Genomic DNA, 23,380 nt, shown 5'->3' on the forward strand with positions numbered 1-23,380 from the left:
CTCAGCCTCATCTAACCATGAAATGAATGGACTGCAAGCTGAACTTCCTCTTCTCATGCAGACCACCATCCTTCTGTTGGTTGATAAGGAATGAGTTGAGGGATGTTTAACCTGGCAGTTGAGCTACTTGGCCTTGTCAGTGCCACCATGTGAAGGTGTCTCTGTCCAGCACCACATTTAAGGTTAAGTAAACAATACATTATACACCCCTGTTGGCATTACATGGCTGAAAAACCTCCAGATGCATCTTGAAAATTCAAATCTAATTACAGCACACAACCATCAATCCAAATGGTGCACCTCACTTCCAGTCTGATGAGGTATGTTCTATTTTCTTCTTGGTATCTTCAGATAAATAGAATTTATTCATGGGTGTGGAACTAACCCCTTCCACATGCAAGACTTTTCCTAAACTGAAGATAACTGTTTGATGAAAGTGAAATACAAGAAAATACAACAAATGCCACTGGATTCAAGGGATTAAATCTCTAAACCACTAGATAGGCACCTCAGAAGTGTTATTTAACCTGGGAATCCAGGTACCAGTAATGTCCTTTTTAGTTAACTTATGCTGCTACCAGATTTTATTCAACTTAGGTAAGGCCTCTTGTACTGAAGGAATTTACTAAGGCTTTATCTTACCCCCTCCAGTTTGAAAAGTCTATCCAAAGTTGAATTAAATCATCAGTAGATGGCAACAGGATTTTAAAAACATATCCCTGGGTTCAGTAAGTTAGCCCTTTCAAAATGATGACACATTCTTTACCTAATTCCAGCAATTACAAATGATACTCAGTTTAAGATGGACTTTTCAAACTGAGTGGGTCAGTATAGCCTTCGTTACCTCCTTCACGATAAGAAATCTCTAATTGAGTAAAATAATCTGTCGGTAGCAAGATTAATATATTAGAGTAGGCCACTGGACTGAAGGGATTAAATGTAAACACAGGCTGCAGGTCCGGGCTGTGTGCTGAAGAGGACTGTTTTTATGTCCCGGCCCTTCGCTGCTGGCTCTTGGCTGTAGAAATCTTGCTCCAGCTTCTTTTTGTACTCTTCCACTTTTTCTTCCTCCACTAGTGCCACCATACACCCTCCCCACCTGAAAAATAATCAAGGGTATAAGCAAAAATCATCATACACTTTCCCCACAATTGCTACATATTCTCTGCTTACAAAATCGTTACCATAATACATTCTCCCTACATTTGCTACATATTCTCTATTTACAAAGTCATCGTCATCATACATTCTCCCCACATCTGCTACTTATTCTCTACTTACAGATGCCAGTGCAAACTCTTTCAAACTTCAGATCCTGTTAACTTGTCACCCTGAACATTCCATTCACCCCAGCTAAACTGCCATTCATCCTTAGGTGCATTATCCTCTAGTCACAAAAGCACTGAACAAGAGTATGTCAAATCAACAAGGAATTTCTCACCCTGCTCCAGTGAGTCGAGCCCCAAGAGCAATGCCTTGCGAGAGCTCCACCAGGGTATCCAGCTTGGGGTGAGAGCACTGGTAGAGGTGCTGTGTGGAGCGGTGGGATGCTAACATGAGGGAGCCCAGTCTCTCCAGTGCCCCCGGTCCATCCTTCTTGCACACATCATGGAACTCCCACACACGGTTGGCTTCAGAGTACACGTGTAGGGCTCGGTCGTACAGGTTGAACTCTTGGATGTCTCGTGTGTTTTCACTCAGCACACTCTAGCAACAAATATCTTGGTAAGTGGCAATGTATGATAAAATAGCAACAGTTCATTCCATATTCCCTTCTGGGGATCTGAGGCTATTAATGCAGTCCACAGTATTATGGGGAAGATGATCAGCCTGTGATTCTAGTGGCGCTGTGTGACTATAAAATCCCTAACCATCTCTTTGAGTATAAGGTAAATAATGCAAAGTTCTACTTGAAAAAAATGTATGCTGGTGTTTTTCAGCAAAGAAAATGAATTGGCATTCAAATGATTAATGGTATAAAATTCTCTGAGACCAAAACTAATGAACTGCAGTTATATGTCATTATCATCATTCTCATCTTACTTCCAACCTAAACATGAGGTGAGGTTCATTCATTCATTCATCATCTAATCCTGTGGTGCCCCATGAGGAACGTTGGAGCCCAGGGCTTGGCAAGTTGGTCCTGACATTTACGATGAGTGACCAGCCTCACTCATCACCGAGCGGCATTATGTGAGCAATAAACCTCAACCACCCCTTCGATGTAAACCTGCATAGGCTCAATCTGATTGGAGCACCTTAGGCTAATCACCCACAAAACCTAAAAAACATTGAGGAAGTATTAAAGTGGGAGTATCACCAAGAACATGCCATGGGCCAGACCCTCACTCACACATCATTCAAGTCCATAAAATCCTGGCTCCACCTCACATGACTAACTCTTTGAACATATATCTTAGATAACTGTCTTTACAAATATGGTACAAATACACATGCCACACATGAGTCAGTCCACTCTGATATATCATAGCACACAAGAATATTGTTACATAGCAAAACATATTTATGCATTAATCTTAATAACACAAATACAGAAACATTCACTGGCTTTCAAAGAAAATAACACTTTTATTGTTTTAAAGTGAAAGTAAAGCTAGCCCGTTTGACTTACACAACCGCTCCTCACACTTCACATATGAGTTAACCAGTTTGCTGTGAAATACTTAGCACTTTATTTCAACAAACAACAGATAATTTTACTGTTATGTTACATTTAGAGATCAATGACCATGTCAGCATGTGCTGGTATTTTCACTTGAGTGTAGCTCTCCATGTGTTGCCATATTCAGGTAGTACTCAGTCCTCTAACCTGGAGGTCTCTACACTGGACTTCATCCCATGTTTCCTGCGGTTTGCCTCCAGGCATTTTCCCCTCCACATTCATTACTGTACTCACCTCAACCAGTCATCCTTCCCCTTCCTCTCAACATGTCCAAATCATTTTAACTTACCAATGTACATCACCTCTCTACATCTCATACGACAAATCCCTTTGTAAAACACTATTCTCTATTCTGTCACTCACTGATGCCTTACTACAGTATACTCTTTTTATACTACCTTGGCCTAAAACTGCCATCTCTCCATCATGAATGCTGAGTTGTAAGAACACTTCAGCAGTAGAATATGATGCTTGTCATGAGGACATGCAATGGAAAGGATGCTGAGCTATATAACTGACCTTTCTGCCACTGAGCTACGTGAGATAAGCTGCAAAAGGATGAAAATCTGAGGTAAATTGGAGTAAAATGAATACAATCCATCCCAACATTCAAATTTCTGTTCACTCCAATCTGCCTTTATCCTCTTCTCTGACCAGCCAAGTCTCACTGCCATACAGCTTAATACTTCTCATGTGTCTCTTGTAGAGATTATCCTTAGCACAAAAGCCAAGTCCCTTCATAATCAAGAAAGGCAGCAGTTTCTTAAATTTTTTCTATCCACTTCTCATTCAGTCTGTGGAACTAGCCCTTACTCCTCCTCCAGAACTCAGCATATCCCCCAGGTGATGGATCTACTCCAAGCAGTTGTCACCCCAAACATTTTTTATTCTATATTCAGCATGATGAACACCCATACATACTGCGCACTGAAAATTCCTCACATCCTGCAAACTTCCTCTAATACCACGGCATCTCTTTTGGATCCATCTATTACACGTTATTCACACAATAAAATTCCTCCCAACTCCCTTTCTACACTGTGCTAGGACTCACACCTTATTTCATTCCATTAATGTACTCACACCTGCTGACCATGACTGTTTTACCAGTATTAACTTACATTCCCTTTGCTTCCATCCCATCCTTCCACTTGTTGAACTTGGCCTTCTGCATATTTTCAGCAATCAAAACTAAATCATCATAATAAAAAAAGCTCTTAAGGTAGCCCAGGTCTAAATTCTTTTGCCAGTTCCTCAAGTGTCAGAGGCAACTATACTAAAAAGGACATCCTGGGGTATCCCCAAAATTTTGAAACTTTCACAATGAACATGGTTGAGAAAACAGAACTTCATATATTATTTCAACTTATGACAAATGAGTTTATTCCATTCACAAATAGACACTGTAATGAAATGGTTAATGTAAACAGTAAGTGTTAATTAGTAAAAGTCTTGGTAAAGTGAACTGCCAACTGTATCTCACTCCCTCACCTTATCAAGTTGGTCTGGGGTTGTGTCAAGCAGTGTAGCCACCTCCTGTTTGCTATAGAGTCGCTTCTCTAGCACCTCTCCAACCATCTCCACCATCTCAGGTAGTGTTTTTCCAAGTGCCACCTGAAGCTCACCCAACCGCTGGTACTTCTCCCATGGTAGACCTGTGAGACATAACTGGAAGTTGTGATCATAACTGGTTAGGTAAGCACCCAAAAAACATTTCCCCAAACTACAACAATTTAAAAAAAAAAAAAAAGTGTTCCAAGACACTTATTAAAGGGTAAAAAATTAAGCAACAAATATCATAAGCTGTGTCATTATGAAAGTTGTTATCATCATCATCATCATCTAATCCTGTGTTGCCCCATGAGAAGTGTAGGAGCCCGGGTAGAAACAGGCTTGCAACAATTATTTTTATGTAAGGATCAGAAAGAAAATAAAAATTCAATATGCACTAAACTCTTGCACAGTGTGGATTGAGTGGCTTGAAAAGTACGGTAAGTTAGCCTATAAAACAGGCAAGGTGTGGGATGTCTGCATAAATCAAGACCAACAACATTTGATAATGCACTTGGGAATCTTATCAGTTGAATGTGTGGAATATATGAGAGATTATTCAGCAAAAAGCATACAATGTTCCTTGTTTGGAGAGATGCATTGTGGGAAGCCATGTGTCCAACTAGGTACACGATTTTGCCATGTGTATAATAACTGTGAGCCTGATTAACTTCAAGATATATTTATTATTTGTGGGGTGACCTATAATTCTGATACTGTTGAAAGTCACATTAATTCTTTGAGTAAACTGATATCTATTTTTTTCTGCTGCAAGATGATTGGCTATGAAGTGAAGTCTTTGGGGTCAAAGGGTTAACTCTCAATCATTCTGATGGCAATATCTTCTGAGAATTAAAAAAAAAAAAAAAATGAAGGGATTAGTTTACCATGAGAATGTATAATTGAATCTTAAAAAAAAAAAAAAAAAAAAAAAAAAAAAAAAAAAGAATAATGCACATATAATTACTTACCTGCTCTCTTGGCCATAATCTTTGTGGCCAGACGACACTCCATCACACGGCAATTGAAGTGCGAGGTGGCTGCCTTGTTGATGGGTGCCAGACTGTTGGCTACTACAAATGTCGCTCCAGGTGGCAAGGGAACTGATGTGGCTCGCAGGGGGTTGAATTCTATCAGTTTAGCTGTGTCTATGGGAAGTTTGGGAGGGAATGAGAATGAATAATATATGAGAGGAGAAAGAGAGAGAGAGAGAGAGACAGAAGCATATACCAGAAAAGAAAGATGGAAAGAAGTATGATATGTCAGAGGAGAAAGTTGCATGAAGGGTAGAGAGGAGAGGAGACTGCGTGAGAGGGATGAACTCTATCAATTTCATTGTCTGTAAGAAGACTGTGAGGGGATGAGAGAGAAAACTGTAACATGTGTTGGAGGATGAAGCTGCATGAAGGGGGTTGAAAGGGATGAATTCTATCAATCTGACTGAGTGTGTGAGATAAGTGATTGAAGATAACGAGAGGTCTAATATGTGACATGAAGGGGTAGACGGAAAAGGAGACACAGGCTCAAGAGGGATGAATTTTATCAATCTGGCTGTGTCTGTGTTGAGGGTGGGAGGAGATGTTAGTAAGGTAAAATATGTGCAAGGAGAAAGAGGCATGAGGGAAAAGAAAGGAAAGGAAAATGAGTTCACGTGTGTTGAATTCTGTTGCTACCAGCATGGCCGTCTATGGGAAAAGCAAGAGATGACTGAAGCCCAAGGCGTATGAAGAAGAAAAAGACATGGATAAGTAGAAGGGAAAGGAGACAATAGGTGGTATTCTCATGCCACTGGGAAGTGCACTAACACCTCTTCCTTACTGGTATACCATACTTCAAATTCTGCTCAATTACTATATTTTTGTGTTTTATTCATGCAATCTATGTTCACGTTAGAAATACATAAGAGGCAAAAAAGAGAATATTAATGGGTAGTTTGGAATTCTAAGGAAGAGGTACTAGGAAGCCTCCTTACCTGATAACAATACAGGCCTATGACTTGAGAGGAGTGAATTCTATCAGTTTGGCTGTGCCTGTGGCAGGGGAAAGTGACATACAGTTCTGATGTATTAGAAGAAGAAATATAATGGCACAATACCAGAATACCATTTTTGAGAGATTGTAACTTCATTAACCTTCTCAGAATGGTCTTCAAGTAAAACAATTTGATATAAGCAGTAGAAGTACCAGTACTGACATCTACAATAAAATTCTATCTATCTATCTATTGCCAGACGCCTCAATCCCGTTTGGGGTGGCCACAAACAAATCCCCTCCAAGTCGCCCTGTCCCCCGCCATTTCACTGCCCTGCTCCCAACTCACACCCCCCTCTCTCATATACCTCTCCACCCCATCCCTCCATCTCATCCTCGGTCTCCCCCTCCCTCTTCCACCCTCCACCTCACTCACATACACTCTCTTCGTCAGTCTTTCACCCTCCATCCTCTCCACATGGCCAAACCACCTCAGTGTGTTCCTCACAACGCTTCCTATCACATCCACATCCACACCACAACGCTCCTTTATATCCTCATTCGTCAGCCTGTCTCTCCACGTGACTCCACAGGCTCCTCTTAAATAACTCATTTCCACTGCTCTCACTCTTGACTTGTGTCCTTCCAACAATGTCCAAGCTTCACTTCCGTACGTTAGAGTTGGTATCACAATACTGTCATGTAGTAACTTTTTTACTTCCATGCTCACTTCCCTGTTTCTTATCACTGCTTTCAAGGAACCAGCAACCTTTCTTCCCTGCTGTACCCTTTCAAGCACTTCACCCTCCAAACCTCCATCCTTACTCATCACACTACCCAAATACTTAAACGTACTCACATTTTCCAATTCCAGTGTGAAAAAAACACTCACCAACATTGGCCAGGAAGGCAATGGCTTGATCCATTCCACCTCCCTGTGTGCCCACATGCCTCTCACAGCGAGCACACAGCTCGGCCAGTGTGTCCTTGGCCAAAGTACGCTTGTGGGCGTATGCAGTAGCCAGGGCAGCAGCACACACCAGAGCCGAGGAGGAGGACAAGCCAGATGAGGGAGGGATGTTGCCACTGACTGCCACATCCAGGCCAGTGAGAGCACCAGTCACCCCACCCTCCTCCCTGATGCCTAATATGCCACATAGCACATAGTTGTGCCACGCTGCTTTACTACGATCTACCCTGCCCAACAAGGGAAAGTACTCCACATCACAATACTGTAATTATTGTTTAATCTCCATTTACTCATCCATTTAATACAGCACGTGACATTACACTACTTTTTCAATGTAGAAAAGAAAAAGTTCAAGGTTCTGAGCCTGCATTATTTGTTCTTTTCAAATCATTTTGAAATACTATCCAAGCCAAATTCAAGTTTCATTCACTTTGAGATACCTAGATACTGCATTTAAAAGACTGGAGATTATTGATAGCGAGAAAGACAGACTGAAAAATATAATTCCTGAGTTGACAGCTGCATATGTAATAAACAAGGAGAGCAAGTCGATTTCTGCATAAGAGTTGGACAAAAAGAAGTAAAAGTGTGTACAGGTAGTTGGACTGCTTAAATTTTTTATTCCCTTTGGAGAAACCCCTTGCTGTGACTGGGTTATAAGACTTGGTTTAAGTGTGATCATATCTTTAATATGAATCAGCTCAGAGGAGATGGCTCACAGTCAGAGTGAACTATCTTCCTATATGCAAGAGCTGAAACCAGATACGGTACATAAAACAGACAACGATACAAGGAAACTACAACATATTTCATTTCTCCTCCCATAACTATCTTTGCTTGCACATGATCAGCATGCTTTGCCAGTGGGCATGATGGGTAGTGGAGTGGTTAGTTTACCAGCATAAAAATATGGCAGACTGACCTGTGTGTGCTATTTACCCAGTAACATCTGGCACTACTTTCCAGCTGTTACAATGCAACTTTAACCCCTACAAGGGGCTATTATCCTTTGGGACTTATTCTGTTGATGGAGGTACTCTGTCCTTGACTATCTCAGGTTACAACTTGTTGAGGTTAGGGAGCTTCCCTCAAATGACTAAAGATCCTATAGCAGTAGCCACAATAAAAATCTTAGCTATATTGTTCTAACCACCCATACAAATTAAAAGCTTAAGACTTATCTCAAACAGCAAATTCCTAAAAGATGGTAGGTAGTATTTTTAAACACTTTTACTCAGTTGAGAGAATCATCATATTCTGAAAGTCTTGGCCCGTTCGTCAAAAAGATATCTTTTCTAGTCTACTGTATTCTTGCAACCAAAAGACTATTTTCAAATCAAGGAGACTTCACATCATCAATGGGTTACAAATAATCTCCACTATACCGATCACAATGAATGGTCTTCCCTAAACTGAATGAAACTGCTTTGAAGTAGGGAATTTTTTTTTTTTTACATCACGGTATTAAAGAGATTAAGGAAGGAATGCCAGTACAGTATATACAGTTTCTATATCACTCTACCTTTTGTTACAACTCACTGGAAACTGCTGATATCACAAGAAAAGGGAGGGTAGCACAGGTCCATGTTGCAGAGGTTCAGTTTGCCCGAGGTGTTGGCTGCAACAGCCATGAGAATATCCTGCTCCACTGCAATGGGGAACACAGCATACCCACAGTAGTCTATGTGCTCACCGATCAGGTTCACTCTAATTGGAAAAAGTAACTACAGGTTAGGGTCTACAGTGTGATTAATGGGTCTAACCAGTTCAGTCACACAGACTATCCTTAATTTCTCCCTGTGCCCCATTCCCCTTAAAAAAAAAAAAAAAAAAAAAAAAAAAAAAAAGTAAGATCCCATGAAATGCAAACTGTCATTTCAGAAATCTGACACTCATAGGAGGCCCAATATTTCTGCTAAAAGCACAGTTAGACAATGCAACAATTTGTTCACTCGGTCAACAGGTATTCCTTATGGTTAAGTAGTTCATTTCTGGCACCAAAACCATGATCACTGTGTGTGGATTTGAGTCTGGCACTCATCAGTTAAAGAATCTTAATCTCATTTTTCAAACTGGTATACGGGAGCTTGATATTTTTTGTACTGGAAATGTGGTTAGGGCCATGTTATAGCTGTGACTGCCTCATTATGCTGTGGTTAGACACCCTGCAATCCATTGGCATATGAAGCAAAAACTAGCCCATTTGGCTAAAAAATCATGGCTTGTGGGTGAATGGTTAGCTTACTGAAATCAAAACTCACTGGGTCACCGTACAGTACCTGAATTCAAGCCCTAAGCTATCCACTCTTGGAGGAATTCCTACTAATGTTATATCATAAAATGAAAATTCCACATATTCAAAGTATTTTTTAAAAATCATAAAAGGAAATAGGATCCTGATTCACCAGGAAGAACATTCTTCCATCAGCCAATTTACCTGCCAGGTGCACGAACATAAAACTGGGGAGAGTGGGAGTACTCAGCAGTGAATTTGTCCTTGAGTGCTGCCAGACGCCGGCCCCGCTCACCCTCTACTGGCAACTTCAGCACTGCAGGACTTTCAATGCTCATCTTGGCAGAGACTGTCAAGCGCAGAATAATTAGGAGTGGGCCAGCAAAAGATGTACAAGTGTCAATGAGTGGTTATTTGTCTCTGTAATTAGGTAAGTTATGGCAGCATACAGTATTTACATGCTTATAAAATAAATCTTAAGTTTTACTGTCGAGCATTTTACAACAGAACACAGTCATAATCCTAACTACTAATCAGCTAAAAGACACATTTTGAATATGAAGAGAAAAATTTCAATACAGTACTGGTCTCGTATAGGAGACCATGAAGGTAAATTCTACACTACAGAAAACAGCTGTATGGTACCATATGAATTTCTGCTAAAACTGATAAAAAATAAATTTAGAACAATACAGCACCAGTACCTTAAATGTGTTACAGTCTGATGTTCGATGCTCTACACCCCTCAGTTAAGACCAGCACACTATTATCCTCCCAGAACTCCAACTCTTTCCTTGATAGCAACCCAAAGATGCCAGGTACATACTGTATTAACTTAAATATGATGTCTCTTCCACATATACCAATTCAGCCCTAATTCATTGTTCAACCAACAAAAACTCCCACTGAATAGAGCTAATGCAGAAAGCTGGAAAACATACACTAGTGAAAGATGTATTTTGTATATTCGTCAAATTTCTTAAATGGCAACTTGGGATGGGGTAGTACTTGAGATATTGTAATTTAAACAATGTTATCAGAGAAGTGAGTGACAGTTATCTACCACTGAGATGATAAGAAACAAAGAACAAGTTTCTCGGGATTATATAGTACAGAACACAGGTTAAAGATATCTAACTGAGGTATGACTGGGCAATGATTTCTTTCCTGAATATTTTAGTTTTGTACAGTTTATCTCCTACTACCTGCCTGATACCATTTTACAGAGTTCATTCATTTCCACTAAAAAAAAAAAAAAATTATACAAGTATACAAAAATCAGTACTGTATACAATTCAACTGCTAGCTACTTACCGGTAATTCCTTTAATCCAAAGACATCTCTTGTATTTTATTCCAGCAAATAACATTTGCTTAATTAATCAACTTAAAAATGTCTTAGTCTGAAGGGATCAGTAACAATCTGTTAATTCCTTCACATTACGAAGGTCATTTCATATTCTATTCTGAATACTATGTGCTAAATTATTTTATTCAGATTAGTAACAGTACAAATCTCACCCTCAACTGCCTTCCAGGACTATCTTCTGGTCTCCTGTCATCCACACCACAGCCATATTGTAAAAAACTCACCCCCATCTGCCTTCTGGTATCCTGTCATCCATACCACAGCCATATTACCCTGGCTACCATTCAGTTATTATCCCATTCTCCATACACTTCACTTGATAATACCACATGTGTACTGAGACTTATGCTAATCACAGTAATCTAATATGCACAAAAAAAATACTGTTCTTATGAAATGACCTTAACAACACCTCATTTCTAATTATCAAAACAGGAAATTCATAAAATGTTAACTGCTGTATAACTGGAAAAACTGGTGGACAAATGAACAAGTTTTTAGACACACAAGATGGACTGCATGAAAGGTTTGGTAAACACAGACAACAAGAGACCACTCCTTTGTCAAGCAATTGTTCAATAGCAACCAAAAAAATAAATAGGTAAATAAAACTAAAACATATTGTAAAAAAAAAAACACACACACACAGATAGACAGATAGATAGATGGATAGATAGATAGATGGATTCCATTCAGTTTCAGGGGCTGTTAAGATGGGATTACTTGGTGACAACTTAAATTCATAAATAACTCCCTTCATTACAGTGACATGGTGGTAGGTGGTGGTGACCATCATTAACTCATTTGATGTAGTACTGCCTACCAGTACTTCTTTCTTCACCTTTATTATTCTTTTTCTGTGTCTGCCCTCCTCTTTTCCTATGTCTCCCAGGTTTGCTGTCACATTTTATTAATTTTCTTTTCTTTTCCAGTGGCTTCACATTGAGTGACAAACCTAATGGTTTTGGCTGTAGGCCAGAAAAGCATTTACAACGCTGGGTGGCAACCATATAACCAACCCACACGTGTTCCCAACGTTTCAGTAAGTGGCTTGGCGGAGGGTTAGTACCCCTCCCCACAAAACAACTCAAAGACAAACAGCCACCCCTTACAGGATTAAATAGGTAGACAGACTATATATACAGTTTTTAATTTAGTTCACTCACTTTAACTTGGTGAAAATTTTCGTCCTTTTCCAACTTGTTTCCTTTAATCAAAAGAATGACATACTGTAACTACCGTACACTCTAAATCCTTTTCACTGAACTTCCTCATGACCAGTACCATATTCGTTTGTTTCTTGTCAAAGTTCAGCATTCAGGATGGGAAGATAATCAGTATTACGCCTACATCAGGTGAACACTGTATAGTAAGCATTAGATTTTGAACAGGTACAAAATTAATGTCCATGCCCTTGAAAATACAGCAAAGGTGTAACTACGGCTTACCAGCTTCTTTCATATTTGACGTCTCAGAATGCCCAAAGTTACCGGTAAGAACCTCCGGCATGCTAGTGAAGAGTCGTCAGCTTTGAGGACGTCATCAGAGAAGCAGTCGCTAGTGTGTAAATGGTAAGTTGAGACAGTTGTGTTTACGTCACCTGTTTCATCACTTGTGTACCAACAGATGTTCGGGCTCTGGCTGTGGCGTCGTCTTTTGAAAATCATTCAATGCTCTATTTACGTATTTGATTAAAGCTGTTATATGTTTCTCACAAATATATGTGTCATTGTAAATATCTTAAACTATTTTTGAATTTGTCTAATTAGGAAAATATTAAGCCTCTGGCTGCATGTAAATATTTAGGGACCATATTCAGACAGTTTATAAACAACGTGAGATAACACTCAACTAAGCTCAGCGTTTTAACGGTGCTACAAATAGTCATCCCCGTCATCAATGTAAGCGCATGGTTATGATCATGTCAAACGTTTAGCCGACACAAAGTGCTCTATAAAGGCGCCTTAAGTATGGATTTTTTATTTAAAAGGCGAAGTTTCCCTCCGCAGTACCGATCTCTTCCTCCTTCTCTTCATCCCTAGTGACAGAATCTTTCCCCTCCTCTCCAGTGCCAGAATCTACCTCATTCCACACATAGTGTCACTCAGGGAAAAGCAACCGATCATTATTGCCTTAAATGCCCTAACCAATTTGCCTACCCCAAGACCATTGCGCTCCTGATACGGCAATATGCGAGTAGCACTGGCAAATAGTTATTTCGATGGCTTTAATTTTGGGCTGAAAACACCTTCGATGGAGGATTTTGTGGAAAGAGAAGAGGGAGAGCTCTAGACTTTACAAGGCTGCCAGTCTCTTTCTCCACCCCCTTTCCTCTCCAGTGCCATTTTCCTCCTCCTCCCTGTCTCCAGTGCCAACTTCTTCCCCCTCCTCCTCGTGTCCAGTGACAGCCTCATTCTCCTCCTCCTGTTCCTCCTTTCTGGTGACAGTCTTTTCTTCTTCCTTCCTAGTACAAAGCTCCTCCTACTTCTCCTCCTCCTCCTCCTCCTCCTCCCACTCAGTGTCAACGTTTTCTCTCTCGTCTTCCTTCTCTTATCCAGTGCCAGCCCCCTTCCTCCTCCCACCCAGCACCCTTTTCCTCTTTCTCAACCTGCCATCCACTGCCAGCTTTTTCCTCCATCTCCCCTTCTTCCCCGTCCTCCTCCTCCTCCTCCTCCTCCTCTCTCTTCCCAGTTGCAGATGATGGTAAAGTGATGGGGGGTACGACATATTCAAGACACACATGGTGAAACAAAAGATTGTGGTAATAGACAGTGATACAGTGAAGAACAAGGGCAGGACATATATATCTGTCTACATATCTATCTGTTTGGGTCTATCTATTTATCTATCTATCTACCTATAGCCAGATGCCTTCATCCTGGAGGGGGTGGCCATAAACAAATAGTATGTCTGTCACCCAGTTTCCCACCAGCAAGCTGCTCTCCCTCCATCTCACATCATCCTTATTCATATATAGTACCTCTCTGCCTCATCCTTCCATTCACTTTTTAGTGATGGTGATGATGATTGATAGCTTTGCTTCTATCATTTTTCTATTTCTACTCCCCTCCCCCCCCCCCACACACAAACCTACCCCCACACACCCTCTCACAACCATCTATAACCTCACCTACACCCTGCTACACACACCTGACACCCTACCATCTGCATTAGGCTCAACTGAAATGCGAACTCAGTGGACTACAAACCGAAACTGACCCCTTCCAGCATTCCACTTCTGTCTATCAATCAAACTCTCCATAAATCTGTGTATCCATCTATCTGTCTATCCATTACCAGACACATTAATTTGAGAAGTGGCCATAACTGAATGGTCTCTGAGTCAGCTTGTCCTCTGTTGTCAGTCTGCTATGCTCTCTCTCCAACTCACATCTTCCTCGCTCATATGCCTCTCCTCCCCATCTCATCATCAGGATCCCCCTCCCTTTGCTTTCATTCCTTGTCATATACATTCGCATAGTCTGTCTCATTCTCTATTCTCTCCACAATGCCATCTCATGGTATTTTAAGAACATGACATGCAAACTTATGCTTGTGGACAGCAGAAGCAGCTTTGTGTGTGTGTGTGTGTGTGTGTGTGTGTGTTTGTGTGAGAGAGAGAGAGAGAGAGAATATAGCAGTAGTAATAACCCCAGTCTGTCAGGGCGAACAGACTCAAAAGCAGGCAAGTAACTGCCCCATTAGGACCATCCCAAGCAAGGAACCAAAGTTCCTTTGTGGTGGACTGAGTGCCTGCACAGGGAATTGTGGAGGTTTGGTTCTTGGATGGATGCCACAATTGCATCTCTCTACCCAGTTAACAGGAGCACCCTAACAAGGTCCACATCACCCCTTTACTTGGTTATATGGTTACCATCCAACACTGTGAATGGCTTCCTGGGTTACAGGAAGACATTAGGCATGTCACTCAGTGCAGAGTCACCCAATAATAGACAGAACTACATCATGTGCGGATGATGGTCATCATCACCTACCACAAAGGTGTAATATGCAAAATTATGCTACTTTGAATCTATCTATAACCAGATGCCATAATCCCATAAAAGGTGGCCACTTGTCTTTGAGTTAGTGGTTCTCCAGGGAGGGGTACTAACCCTATGCCAACCCACTTGTTGACACGTAGGGAACATGTACGGGTTGGTTATATGGTTACCACCCAGCATTGTAAATGGTTTCCTGACTTACAGGAAACCATTAGGATTGTCCCTCAATGTAAAGCCACCTGAAAAGGAAAGACAAGTAATAAAAAGCGACAGAAATAATGGGAGCAATAGGATGAGAGGAGGGCAGACACAGAAAAAGAATGATAAAGGTGAAGGAAGAAGTAGGCAACACTACATCAAACGAGTGGATGATGGTTGCCACCACCTACCACAATGCTCTGAATACAACTCTATATTTAAAGTGAAAATTATAAGCCAATAAAGAAGTACTATTTATTTGGCAAGATGACCACAAAGAGTTAAAAAGTCAGTCAAAGTCTAAGTTACTGACCAACACAGCTCACCAAAATATTGATAAAAAAACTAAAACTAACACTCTTGTAAGACTCTCTCAAGACTTTCATTCAAAAAGTACAAAGTGTGTGTGCTACTTGTTAATTTCACTAAAATAGTTAAAAAAAAAAAAGTTAATAACAGCCAGTCCTATAATACCCACTATGAGGTGTAGGGGCCAAGGCTAGACTACCACAGTCCAGTACACTGAGAGAAATATGACCAGCCTATTCCCCATGGTGGCATTGTTTGATTATCCTCTGAGGCTGGGGATGTCTTCCTTTTATTCTTGCTACCTCCTGATGATTATATTCAGATTAGGACAGACTTATTGGAGTGGTTGGATTGGTTGTACAACCAACAGACCCCCTCAATTCAAGATGCCTATTTCTACTTTGAATAATAACACCTAGATGCAGCAAGAATAAATTAATAAGGATGTCATGCAGATTCAAGTGTTAAAATACCTCCAGTCAAGTTTCAGGGTTCAAACCCACACACATGGTAAGGACAGCACACTGACTAGGACATTTTAATCAATATGCCACCAAGCTTCAAAAATCTTAAAAATCATACTCCAAATAACCTTCCTCCACTGAAAAACACTGTGTGATAATAGTTAATTCCAGTCTGTAGCCTTATACAGTATTTACAAAGCAGAGCAGAGCCAATTTCTTTTCTTAACTTCTTCACCATTATGAAGTATTTTTGTATTTTATTCTTGCTACATCCACATGGTTTCACTCACTCTCTGATTAAAGGGGTTAAGGAAGGCAACATCTAATCCCTCCAGTTCAAAAAGCCTCACTTAACTCAATAAAAATGAACTGGTAGCAGCAACAATCAAATAAAAACCACATCCTCACGTTGAAGAAGTTAATGTTTGTCAAGAAACCCTGAACCTCTCACTGATCCTAAGCCCATTTCCTGGTTGAAATGGCTGTAAATAAGGGACAGTGACCATTACTACAGGACTGTGCTAAGCAAATGTATTACTGGATTATAGCTTTATACATATTTGAGAAATAAACACCAAATTGATGAGACACCTGTATTAATGTTGTGCCTCACAGCTTCTTTAGAACTGAGGTAAATAATGGATTTTTAGCAGCAGGTATCAAAGACCATGTGGTATAAATTCAAAGCAAAGATATATGACAATGAAACAGAAATGGTGAAGGAGAACAGCTTCTTTATATTACAAGCTATCTACCTGCCATCTGATGTGTAGACTCGAAGTATATTCAAGGAGGCCACATCAAAAATACCAAATAAAACCTATATAATTATCATACAATCCAACTGGTGTTCTGAAGCTGCAGGACAAAATATTTCTAGTAAAGTAATGAAAGTCTTTCCCAACTTGGTGCATTTTTCACAAACATATAAGGTGATATTAGTCTTCAGCAGCAATTTATTTACATGGTCATTTCTTGGCATCCATTCCCTAATTTCCACAAAAGATACACCAAATTAATGACAGTATTTTGATATTTGCACTTAACTCTCCCAGTTTCATAATGCTGCATGCACGATACTTTCCTCATACTGTATTGTAAAATAAATCAGACAGCACTATTGGGGAACATACAATGCTGCATTCATGCACAACAGATCTTATTACAAGAACAACAAAACTCTGCAAATGCTAGTCAGATTACATAATACACCATTATCATCTCTGCACACATATGGGCAAATTGCTTAATACACCTTTATAATTTCTGCAGATAATGTAAAATGGTAACAGCCAGTCCCACATTACAATCTTGAAGGTGTGGGGGGAGAGGCTGGACTATCATAGTCCATTACATTTAAGAGTAGAACAGTCAAGAAGAAGGTACTGTACTAGTATTATGATGAGAAGGGGTAGACTGATATGGTCTGGACACGTGGCAATGATGGAGGATGGCAACTGGGTGCAAAGGGTGAATGGCATGAATGCTAAGGGTAGAGATGTGAGAGGCAGACCAAAAAAAGACCTGGGATGAGGTCACAGAGTATAACCTCTGGAATAAGGGACTGAAGAGAGAGGTTGCTAGAGATCAAGCAGTGTGAACAGCCACCATAAGGTGACCAAGGGTGATGCATGCAAGTTTATTGGAGCCTTTATAAATCAACAAATGAACAAACAAATCACCAGCCTACTCCCCTTGGTGGCATTCAATGACTGGAAATTCTTCAGCCACCCCCTATGGATTGTACCTATGGAAGGCTGTCACTCCGACGAGAGCGTTCCAACCACCAGACTATACTGGTGCTCGTAAAAGTACCTTATCATAAAACACCTTATCTCTGCATCTCAGGAATGTCAACCAATACATCCTAAATTGTTGTATTTAAAATTTACTAGTCAAAAACAGGTTACAGTAATTTCCACCCTAAGTACAGTACTGTACTCACAATTTTCCTTTCACTGTACAGGTATTCCATATTGAGGCATTATTATGTATACCTATATTCACAATTTTACTTTCACTGTACAGGTATTCCATATTGAGGCATTATTATGTATACCTATCAGTTTGATTAGTTAATTAAATTTGTCAACACAAAATATATTCTGTTTGGAGTAAAGTTTTTGATGTTTAAGTGACGTATTCACAGACATGCAAACAGCTGAAATTAAGGCACGTACTAGTTTGGGAATTAATAATGTGCAGTATACGAACTATCACTACAAGAGCAAATTATTAGCTGAAAAAAAAAAGAAAAAAAGTGCAATATCCCACTCACTTAAAATCAGTTCAGTATTGGCCCCTTCAGTCCAAAGATGTATTTCAAACTTTACTTTTACTAACTCCAATTATATTGCTATTTTTTTTTACTTACAAAGGACCTCTACTAGTGATGGAGTTAATTATGCAACATCTACCCTGAGTATAAATGTTGCCCTTGAGCTGAATTAAACTGCCAAGGAAAAAAAAGAATGAAAGAAAAAAAAAAGCATCACTAGATTCAAAGGGGCAATGCACTGGGTTTTGCTTTACTACTTAACGTAAGTGAATTTATGTTTGTCAGAGCAGGAAAATGTATCATAATAAGCTCCTTGAGTCTAATTACACAATTTTCATTTTATTCTTGCTGCCCTCAGATCATTTTATATAGCTTTGAAGAAATTTTACAAAATAATGGGGTTACATCTATCTATCTATATATCTATTGCCAGACGCCTCAATCCCGTTCGGGGTGGCCACAAACAAATCGCCTCCAAGTCACCCTGTCCCCTGCCATTTCACTGCCCTGCTCCCAACTCACCCCCCCCTCTCTCATATACCTCTCCACCCCATCCCTCCATCTCATCCTCGGCTTATATATGGTCTTAAAATAACCCCATCATTACAAGAGGTCTTCCCATGCTATTAAAAAAAAAAAAAAAAAAAACAGGAAGCAGTAATAATGAAATTAATGCTACATCATCAGACTGACATGGTTTAAGGCTGTATGTACATTTGACTGTGTGTGTGTGTGTGTGTGTGTGTGTGTACCACATAGAGGTTCAGCATATTATGTGCCACTTCTGAGTTGTCCTAAAACGGAAAACAATAAAATTATGCAGCACAACTATTGTAAGAAAACAAACAAAGCAGTAAACAGACTACTGTATATGGATGTCGCCTACATACACTGGGGTTAACCACTTAATCACCAAGTGTTTATCATACAAAACTTGCACAAAATACAGACAAGACAGACACAAACCTCATACCGCATCTTCAGTCAAGGATAAGATACGTCACATTTCTCCAGTGCCACGTATCCGTAGCAACAACAAAGCTTTGCAAAAGTTATATATAATTTTTTAAAACCATGACAACCACTAACAACTTATATGGACATCTAGTTCACAAAAAGCTGGTCAAAATAAGTCCAGTATTTAGAGTTTGTGGCTAAACTAAGTGTGGCATAAAATCGTACAAGGTACAACATTTCACTTAAACTCCTTCTGGCCAAACATGAGTTTTTCATTCTGCTCTCCCAACCACCAGATGACTTTACTTAGCTACGGAGAGATCTTCTGAACTGGAAGGGATTATACCCTTCATCAACCCCAATGACTACAAAAGACTGCCTAGTTGTACAAACAACCCTAAGCTACTTCCTTGTTTTCTGAAATGAGAATGGTGTACTGCAGAAGATCAAATTAAGGTCACAGTCCACTGGTTTCAGATGAACCTGGGGGTACAACTGAAAATCAATTAAATTTGAAAACATGTCACTGGACTGGAGAGGTTGCACCGAAATTAGCCACCTACAAAGTATAAAAATATTCCATTAACATCTGGGTAAAATCTAACCTCTTCAGCCCAAGAACATTATTTGTAATTTATTTTTGCTGCTACCAGGCAATATTATTCAAACGTGGAAACCACCCCTTGTATCAAAGGGGCTAAAGATGGCTATATCTAATCCATTCAATTAAAAACAAAAAATAATAATAAAATCATAGGAAGGTAGACCTGGTAGTACAGTAATAGCATATGGTAGTGCTGTAGCCCCAGGTTCATTTGAAATGTGAACCTGGTGGATTACAGGCCTAAGTTCCCCTTCTCCTGCAGTACACCATCCTCCTTTTGGGGGATACGGAAGTAGCTGAGGGATGCTTGTAAAACCAGCCAGTTGAGCCACCAGTTATGTCAGTGCCATGCACATGAAACGATCCCTCTCCAGCATCCACAGCAAGGCAGCAAGCATAAATTAACAGAATGTATTCGGGCTGATGGGGTTTGCATTTGGGACACTATTAAAGTTTGTAACACCAACCAAAACAAATCAACACAGCACTTCTACTACACAATGTAAATTTATTCACAGTCATATACATATTAAATTAATCCCTTTAGCCAGATGATGTAATTTATAAGTTTATTCTTACTACCTTCAGATGCTACATTTGGGTTAGGAGAGACTTTTCAAGCTGGAGGGGTTAGATATAGCCTTCAATAATCTGTTCAGGGAAAAAGATCTTTCCTAAGCTGAATGAACTCAATTTGAGTCAGAAAGAGCAGTGGTAGCAGTACCTGTAGCTCCAGATTTACCTGAAATGTGAACCCTGTTGACTGCAGACTGAAGCAATTCTCTTCCTCCAGTCCACCATCCTCCTTTTGGGGGATGGGATAGGGAGAGAAACAAGGGATGTTCATAAAACCAGGCAGTGGAACTACTGCTATATCAGTGCTACCATGTGATGGCATCCCTTTCCAGCACCAGACAGCAAGAATAGAACAAAAAAGACATTCTCTGATTGATGTAGTTAAAGCAAACGCCAAAATTTTTATACAGTATCGTAAAGCTCTTCAATCTGATTTATTTTTGCTGCCCCCAGACGATTGTATTTAAGAGTGATCTATTGTATTCAGTGGTTTAATAAAGGCTATACTGATCTCACCCCTGTGATATGAAAAATCTCTCTAAAGCTAAACAAAACCGTCCAGAGATAGCAAGACCAAATTACAAATATATCACTGGACTGAAAAGACCAACTTAAGAAACCAACTTCAGTTCCAGCTGAATATATTCAATTTTGGCATGAATGGTTGAGAAGAAGACTGTAAAATGTCTATGATTTTTATGTACAAGGCTGATAATAATAATAATAATAATAATAATAATAATAATAATAATAATAATAATAAATAATAATAATCATCATCATCATCATCATCACCATCCATCATCACAATCATCAGGTGGAGAAGACAGCAAAAGTGTATAATTTTATGTACACAATACAAAATACTGCACACCATCATTATCATTATCATCACCACAGTCTTATCCTCCTCCTCCTCTTCCTCCTCCTCCTCCTCATCACAGTCTTATCATTCTAAAAGCCTGGGTAAAAGATACTTGTGCCATTTATTCCCATAAGTGCTTTAGTCCTATAACCATCAAGCAAGTTTATTCAGCTTAGTGGAGGCTCTCAGAGTGATGGGGTTAAAGTTGATTTATCTTAATTCCTTCAGAGTGAGGTGTTCCTGTTTTTATTCCTCCATCATCTGGCAATTTTACTCAAGTTAGGAAAGACTCCCCACAAAGAAAGAGAAGCATTTGCCTTTAACCCATTCAAATCAATGACAAATTTTATACTTTAATGTTGTTACCACCAATGCACTTAATTCAGCTTAGGCATCATCAAGCCCCTTTGGAATCAATTATATCTTCTATATTTTATTATTATTACCACTAAAGAACTTTGAAGGCATTATTATAGTCCCCTGACCCATCTACTTCAGCATTCATTCTCACAGAGTTTTGCCGATATTTTTTTTTATAATAATCATCATTAAGTACACACAAAACCACTGATAAGTCTACTCAGAGTTTTAATCCCTTCTGCATAAACAAGGAAGTGTACAGTAAAAAGGCTTCACACTAGTAAATTACAGGTTGAAAGCTCCATCCAAGAGCACAAAATTAATTTAAATGAAATGCAGGCAATATTATCTTTCAAAAAAGGTAAACAAACATTTATTGATATTTTAAAATAGACACATACCTATCAAATCCACAAGAGTAATTAAAGCAAATGACCAGTATGGACTTAAAATTTGAGGAGAGGAAGTTCTGTTAACTCCATCTTCTTTCTCCATTAAAAAAGAAAAATGAGAGCAAGACAGAAGGAACAGTGCTTACCATTTACAAATGACAACTTTCACTGCCAAGTAAGAGCACACTATACTGAAATTTTCCTTCATTGTGCATTTTTCATATTCATCATAATCAGTAATTCACTTTCCTGTCATTCAGGATTGGTTGGTAGAATCCTGAATACATGAATATCACAAAAGCAGAAGCTGTCAACCAAGTACCCAGATAATTGGCTCATGCATCATTTCACCCAAAATTTAAGCATTAAAAATTCTTAGTTACTTTACACATAATAAATTAATACACCACACTTCTGATGAAATTTTCCTTTAAGATGCAATTTTCACCAGTGCAGTAATGTTCAGAATCATTATGGTTAAACTCATGCAAGAAGAAATACAGGAGATACCATAATGCAGAAAAGGTTGATTTTTTTCATTAGTTTATATATTCCTTCTTTATATATTTATTCACCGTGACAGTACTTCCAATGTCTGTAATATGTGCAGAAACTCAAACACTACAAAATACCAACAGTCCTCCATTTAAGTTCTAACATAATAACAGCATTCCTCATTTAAGTTCAAACATAATACACTACCAGCATTCCTCCTTATATGCTCAAACCTATCACAATATTTCCTCCACATCACTGGTGTAAATTGGGGGAGCTAGCATATCAGTTCTAAGGGTGGCAACTGAGCTTAAACAGGCAATCATTTTAAATTTTCCATGGTCTTATAAAATGGAAAAGTACAAAAAATTACAATTTCGGATGAGGACTTCCTGTCTTGCAACCACTTTGTCAATGCAACTTCACCAACACAACTTCAACATTTCTTCACCAACAATACGTTTTCAAGAACACATGACAAACATCTCACTCCACTTCGCCAAAATACCCATATGCCTGTAATGAGGCAAAGAGAACGTACATTATCCAAAGGAATATCATGATGACTCCAGAGAGGTACTTAGGGAGAGCTGGCCCACCAAGTTCAGCCTTCCCGAAAAATGCCAAGACTCTGAAAGAATGGAAAGCATGTATATAAGTATAATGTATATATTATCGGGGTGGGGAAAGAAAGTACATCCTCATTACTTACATACAGTATCTATCCATCTATTTTCTTTCTTTTTATGTGACTTTGAAGAAAGGAAATGTAAATAAAACACTTATCTATTGGGATAAAAAAAAGTCCTTTTTTGCAATCAATTCCATAGTAGTTACAAAAAGACTGCCTATTAATGTTCCACTGCTACCCACAATGTTGATTTATAAAAAACAGTATTTTGAAACATATACTTGACATAATGAGGACTTACTGTAATCAAAATCATCATCACCATCATCATCATCACCATCATCATCATCATCATCATAATCATCATCACCACCACCACCACCACCACCACCACCACCACCATCATCATCATCATTATCATCATGATCATCATAATTTTTCCCAGTAATATAAATGAGGTGGGTACAATCT

General features: G+C 39.3%; 2 protein-coding genes across 5 annotated transcripts in view; both read right to left on the reverse strand.

Moving 5' to 3' along the window:
- Positions 1-650: 650 nt before the first annotated feature.
- On the reverse strand, positions 651-12,305 carry Galk (N-acetylgalactosamine kinase). Its single transcript, XM_080274614.1, has 8 exons — positions 12,225-12,305; positions 9,613-9,757; positions 8,715-8,882; positions 7,098-7,402; positions 5,206-5,382; positions 4,217-4,338; positions 1,442-1,707; positions 651-1,099 (listed from the first exon to the last, which is right to left on the reverse strand). The coding sequence occupies exons 1-8, from the start codon at positions 12,283-12,285 to the stop codon at positions 934-936; spliced, it is 1,410 nt and encodes a 469-aa protein (XP_080130740.1). The 5' UTR covers positions 12,286-12,305; the 3' UTR covers positions 651-933.
- A 2,914-nt stretch (positions 12,306-15,219) lies between these two features.
- Positions 15,220-23,380, reverse strand: part of LOC145402539 (sodium/calcium exchanger 2-like) — a 172,222-nt gene continuing 164,061 nt past the window's right edge. For all 4 annotated transcript variants that reach the window (XM_080274538.1, XM_080274537.1, XM_080274540.1 and 1 more), the window contains one exon: positions 15,220-22,909. In XM_080274538.1, coding sequence (XP_080130664.1) covers positions 22,765-22,909 — 145 coding nt within the window. In that variant the 3' untranslated portion in view covers positions 15,220-22,764. The remainder of the gene's footprint in view (positions 22,910-23,380) is intronic.

The sequence above is a fragment of the Coenobita brevimanus genome, chromosome 58, assembly GCF_032717465.1.
Source record: "Coenobita brevimanus isolate Jiangsu-jjx chromosome 58, ASM3271746v2, whole genome shotgun sequence".
Lineage (NCBI taxonomy): Eukaryota > Metazoa > Arthropoda > Malacostraca > Decapoda > Coenobitidae > Coenobita > Coenobita brevimanus.

Coding starts and splice junctions, on each gene's coding strand:
- Galk (XM_080274614.1), bottom strand. CDS start 12,285: ATGCCGGAGGTTCTTACCGGTAACTTTGGGCATTCTGAGACGTCAAAT. Junction 9,758..12,224: donor GTCAAATATGAAAGAAGCTG/GTAAGCCGTAGT, acceptor TGCGCTTGACAG/TCTCTGCCAAGATGAGCATT. Junction 4,339..5,205: donor GATTATGGCCAAGAGAGCAG/GTAAGTAATTAT, acceptor TATGTCTCACAG/GTCTACCATGGGAGAAGTAC.